We start from the raw sequence: 6,000 nt of genomic DNA on the forward strand, positions 1-6,000 counted from the left end.
ATTGCTTCAGGAACATTTTATTGAGAAGTCTGGTCTCTCAACAGAACCAGGCATTTCAAGGCCACAAGCAGCACAGCTCGCCCAGTAGCTTGGCTTCCTGAGGTATTAAATAAACCAAACACAAGGAGAAGCCTCACACCAGTGCACAAAGGACAGGCAGAGAGATCATTTCTCAGCCCAGGGCCTCTCTCCACACCAGACTGTTCCCATACTAGATGTATTTTACATGAATATCCTCTGGATCTGGAATTTGTTTTGTTAGGATACAGAGACACCCAAGAGGAGAGAGGCAACGTGTGGGAAAGCACACACTTCTCATGAGTCCATTGGCAAGCAAGTCGTTGGCCTCCTGTATTACAGACACCCATGCAGAAAGAGGAACTCCGGGCTGCAGAACATGCTACAACCAGCCAAACACACCGGGACTACAGGGTTGATTGCTAAGAAGATGATAAGCCTTTTCCAGCTTCTCACAAACGCTGGCTCTAGAAAACCATGTCTTTAGTACAAACCACTAGCAAGCCCAAGCTAAACCCTTGGAGGTACATCTGCCCCATTGGCCCAGGCACTGAGCCTAGTCTACAAGTGATTTTGCATTTCAAACTAGACTGGATGCACTAACGTGGGCCTGCATCAAGCAATCCTGTCCTGATGCCGGGCCCAGGACTCTGCACACCGGACGCTGCTTCAGAAAGGCTGATTTTAAACAAACATCCCACACCTCAGAAGAGCACTTAATGGCCAAAAGGCTCAGCGCTTAGGGCCCTGCTTCATCTAATCCACCAAAAACCAAACACGCAGCTTGTCACAGAAAACCCTATCACCCTCCACTCCATTCACCTTCCCTTTAGCCGCCCCTCGCTCTGCAGCAAATGCCCCCCTTTCCTTCCAGCGATTGGCACACACCTCCGCAGCCGGCTGCCCTGTTCGGAGCGGACACTGCGCAGGGAGGCAGCGGGAAGCACCGCACTAGAGGATTTGCCACAATCAAATGAGCTGCCGTTCGCACGGCTCTGGAGCAGTCTGTGCACAGGAACCACACACCCTTTCCCCAGACAATATGTTGAGTCATGGGGCATGTCACCACCAGAGCACACGGAAGCCGCTCACCCAGCGGGGGGTACCAGAAGTACATGTTTCTCTGGAGCCAGACTGGCATCAGTTCCCACAGCTCTGAAGGGCAGGACTTGCTGTTATCCTTCTAGCTCCTCACCCCACAGCAGAGACCCAACAGAGCTGAAGGGATGAGTGAGCCAACGGGGTTTCAAGGAAAGCTGGCCCAGTGGCTGCAGCAGCCTCAGACAGTCATGTAACTTCAGCTGCACTAACACCTGCCAGAACCAGATCCAGCGCCAGTTCCAATTGCTCGGTAAGAAAATGAACCCACTGGGGATGTCCTATGTGAGAAGCAACAGCAGCATCTAGAGAGCTCCTTTGCCCAAGCCTGAGGAGGGCAGACCCAGGCAATGCATGGCAGACAGGCCCACGGAGATATTCAGGGACCTGCCAGAATATCCCCCCTCAGCGCTTTTCATCCCAGGATCTTAGAGCACTTTGCAAAGCAGGGCACGTAGCATTAGCCCCGTTTTAGAGATGGGGAAACTGAGGCACACTGGTGGGGGAGGGAGACGTGCAGTGATGTGTTCCCAGATTTGAACAAGAGCTCTCAAAGAAGGCTCCCCCTCGTTCAGCTAAATGCAGGACGCTCCTGGCGTGATTCGCTCTCCTTCACACAACAAAATAACCCAGTAATTCTACCATCTTCCTCCCATAATCTTCACCAACCCTTCCACAAGGCCCTCACCAGATCCATCTGCCCTTACACCTCAGCCATGCTTCCCCCACCCCTCCAGCAGCTCCTCTAGGGATCTCCCCTACCACTTGGTGGCAAGTGGGTTGTTTCCAGCCCTTTGGCTGTGTGGTGCTTGGCTGGACGTGGAAAACGTCCTTCTGGTGCTGGCTCATGGTTGGCTGCAGAATGGATCCCCTTTGTTTCCCAAGATGCCTGGTCTCCTCTGACTGCTGGGAGGGGCTCAATGGGGGAGTGAGTCTTCCCTGGCTTGTGTGAGGAGTTTCTAGGGAGGAGCTGGCTGGGGTGGGGTGCAGGGGTGGGCAGGCAGGTATGGCAGGGACGTCCACTCAGTGGAACAGCAGCACGACCCCACCTACTCCTCCCCATGCCCAGCTGGAACAGCTGACAGGCTCCAGGAGGAGAGGACATGACACTTGCTCCATATGCGATGCGCTGCTGAGGAGGTCCCTTGCAGCTGCTGCTCTGGCAAGGATGGGGCACTGCAGGGCAGCCGCCGCTTCTGTGAGCAGCAGAAGGGAAGCAGCAGAAAGGTCAGTCCCAGCCCCAGAGAGGATGTCTGCGGGTGGGTCTGAGAAACCACTGCTTGCCCCGACCCGACATCACCATTCCCACTCACCGACAGCAGGTGATATGCACAGGGCTGGCCTGAGGACGCTGGGGAAGGCCAGAGAGGTGAAGCTGTGGGACAAACCCTAAGCATGAGGGGAGGGCAACACTGGGTCCCGCGCCTGCTGCCAAAGGAGAGCAGTCCCGCAGCTTGTCTCCTCAAGCCTTTGCAGTGATGTTTCCAGGCTTAGGTCCTCGCAAAGCACAAAGCCAGAGGCTTTCCCTCCTGGGCCTCAGGCTGGCTCTGTTAGCCAGGCCTGGTCCAGCTTAGTGACCGCACAAGGTCACAGCCGAGGGGAACCCAGCACAGCTTCCCTCCCAGGCTAGTGCCCCATCCGCTGAGGGTGCACCACAGCAACTGCCTAGGCAGCAAAGCTCCGAGTCTGCCGAGCCGTGGGCTGTTAGGAATGGACACTTACCCACAGCGGCATCGTGCTCCTGATACACCGGCCTCAGCAGCTGGAAGACACAGAGCAAGCAGGACATGGTTACTCCCGGTAGAACCCACACCAGCAATCTTCAGCACTCGACTTCCAGAGATCCCCCAGCACTTTGCAGAGGTGCACTGATGGCGAGAACTCCAGCCCTGGATCCTACCCACTAAAAGCCTCCCGGTGGAAAGCCTCCCCCAGCACTTGGCACAACCCTGCTGCCAAACACGTTCAGGACAACCAGCCGTCATACCCCTTAGCAGGACAGTATCAGCACACACAGTGAGTGCTGCCAGGGATGGGAAGAGGCCTTTGGGACACAGCACCAGCTTGGAACCTAATTTACTGGATGAGCTCTACCCTGACATCTGGTGGTGAATTATGGCGAGTGTGGAAAAGAACTCCAGGGGCTGATCTTGTTTGCATAGGCACACCCACCCGCCTGGCATGAAACAACAGCAACTCAAAGTGGGTACTTTGGCTGGTGTGGGATCCCCAGTTTCTCTGTTATTGGGGCAGGAAGAATAAAGTTTTGTTACCCTGATTCTGTGAATCAAGGCCAGTGAAACTGTTGTATGACAGAAGGACTGAGTGAGTCCTTCACCATTACCTAAGTAGCACTTGCTTGACAAGGGGCATGGGTTACAAAAGCCAGTGAATTGAGAGAGAATGGGGACAAATATTTGTACTTGATGGTTTGGGTCTGTCTCTGAGGGTTTGGCACCAATTGCACCACCTTCTCTCTCCATTGTTGAATGTCAGAACTAACTTTGATTCTATTAGGAGTTTTGTTACAGGCTACTGAGCTGAATTCACTTTGGGCCAATGGTGCACCAGCACTGGGGCTCCCCTACTCTGAGCTGAAATCACAAAAGAGTTAAAGTTATTATGTGCCGTGTTAACTAGTGGGGGAGCCTGAAGCTATATTGCTAAGCAGCTGGCAGAGCAATTTGTGGGGATGACTGGAGGAGCAGCGAGTGGTGTGGGGCCGGTTGGAGTGGTCTAAGGAACAGTGAGAGGAGCTGTTTCCAGGGACGGCTGGAGCGGCTCACAGGTTGGTGAGCGGAGCGGAGCAGCTTGTAGAGCAGAGCGGTTTGTGGGACGGCAGGAAGTGGACTGGCTCGTGGTGAAGGCTGCAGTAGAACCCCATGGAGAGACCGCTGGCCGGCCTTGGATCACGTAAGGTGCCCCTTAGCACCCTGTGTGCCCCACTTTTACTCTGGGGTTGCACTGACCAGGATCAGAGACTTTGGCGGTTGTTGGACTTTTGGGACTTTGGGTGGTTGCTGGACCCAAGAGACTTTGGGGACTCTGGGTGATTTTGGGGTTGCTGGATTCAAGAACCAAAGGGAAAGGACACAGCCCAATTTACTGGTGTGGGTTTTCTGCTCATGGTTTGTGTTATGAATCCTGTTTGTGGTGTTTTTCCAATTTAATGCTGATGTCATTTATCTCATGTTATTAAACATTTTCTGCTACACTCAGACTCCGTGCTTGCGAGAGGGGAAGTATTGCCTCTTAGAGGCACCCAGGGGGTGGTATGTAATTGTCCCAGGTCACTGGGTGGGGGCTCGAGCCGGTTTTGCATTGCGTTATTGAAACGGAACCCCTAGATGCAGGACCCGGCCCTTGTTGCTGCCAACTTAGATGGGCAGAAGGGTTACACTGTGCTGAAAATAAGCAAAGACCAAAAACGCTTCCCCTCCCCGCTGTGGCTGCACGGGCAGGCGAGGCATTCACTTCAGACAGGCAGCAGCCCAGACTCACCCCACAGGGCTGTACTGTTCCCTTCCCCTCCTAGCTAACCACACCGTACCCAGCAGACACAGATACAACAGTCGCCCCCAGTGACATCTTGGGGGGCGGAAGGGGCTCGTTGGGGTCAGTTTGCATCATGCCCCTGTGACATTTCTTGGTGCACAGGACCAGGAGCCAGGGACCCCACAGCTGTGGGCTGATTGCAAACAGCCAAAGCCAGGGCATCTACAGACACCAAGATATAGCAAGAAGCAGTGTCAGCTCCATGCATGAAGTTCAGCCTGTGCAAGTGCAGGTGCAGGCTGGGAAGGGGGAGGGCCTGCCTAGGGTCATCAGAGAGGCTGAGGCTGGAGGCAGGATCGCAGGCTAGCTGGAGCTGTGAGGTGTCAAAGCCCATGAGTGCCCAGAGCTCAGTGCCGCACCTTGGAGAACCACAGAGCTTTAAACACCTCATTTCTGGCAGCTCCACAATCTGCACCCCACTCTCCTGAAAGGATCTACGTAGGGGACCCTCCAGGCTGACTCAGGTGAGCTCAGGGTGGCTACTCCTGAAGACCTCCAGTGCAGCCCTGGGCCCAGCAGCTCCGGAAAGCCAGAGCGTGTCACAGACGAGGCAGCACTGGCCTAGGGATCAAGGCCTGGGGCCTTGCCTTTGGCTGATCCCGCTTCAGGTGCAAGGTGGCTTAGGACAGGTGTCCCTGGAGGTAGGGCTGGCTGGCGAGCTGGTCCAGGCGTGGCCCCATCAGGGGCACACCCAGTGCCCAGGGGCAGACGTCGCTAGTGCTGGAGGGGACCGTACCTGACTCCCAGGATTCAGAGGTGCTAAGAGGATGTAGTTCTTGTCCCCGTCGGAGGATGCCCGGGACAACGGTGGCATCGTGTGCTGGCTCCGCTTCCCAACCTCCGTGTATCGTGCCCAGTTGTTCAGCACCAGCCTGTCGCTGCCGTCGTACACGATGTGGCAGCTCTGGCGCTGCTCGGGGCACGAGGGCACCGAGCTGTTTTTCTCCCGCTTGTTTGGAGGCGACTGGAGGTCGTAGGTAGATTTGCAGGACGACCTCCGTATCATGCCTTCAAGGCCCGGCTTGATCTGCGGCACGATCCTCCACACCAGCAGGATGATCTCACTGGGACAGTTCCTGAAAGAGACACCGTGGGGGAGGGTCAGACGAATGTAGCCGGGAGAAGCCAGCCAGCCCCATGGGCAAGCCCAGCTCCAGCACGGCAAACAATACGCTCGGCAGGCGACACTAGGCACAGAGTGCCCCAAGCCACGCAACTTCAGCAGCCACACAGATACCCCACACCACCAGAGAGTCCCTCTCCCTTCCCGTCCCATCCTCCCGCCCCGAGTCCCTCTCCCTTCACTTCCCTCCCCGCCCAGACTCCCTC

The 6,000-nt window shown here is 55.8% G+C and overlaps 1 protein-coding gene across 1 annotated transcript in view; it reads right to left on the bottom strand.

Annotated features, from left to right (window-relative positions):
* The window catches only part of LOC117889358 (regulator of G-protein signaling 3-like), a gene marked incomplete in the record, with an annotated part of 146,707 nt that overhangs the window by 75,422 nt on the left and 65,285 nt on the right, over positions 1 to 6,000 (bottom strand). Inside the window, 2 exon segments of the mRNA XM_034793379.1 lie at positions 2,839 to 2,878; positions 5,408 to 5,747. Of these exon segments, the coding sequence (XP_034649270.1) occupies positions 2,839 to 2,878; positions 5,408 to 5,747 (380 nt within the window).

Source organism: Trachemys scripta, chromosome 17 (genome assembly GCF_013100865.1).
Source record: "Trachemys scripta elegans isolate TJP31775 chromosome 17, CAS_Tse_1.0, whole genome shotgun sequence".
Classification (NCBI taxonomy): Eukaryota; Metazoa; Chordata; order Testudines; family Emydidae; genus Trachemys; species Trachemys scripta.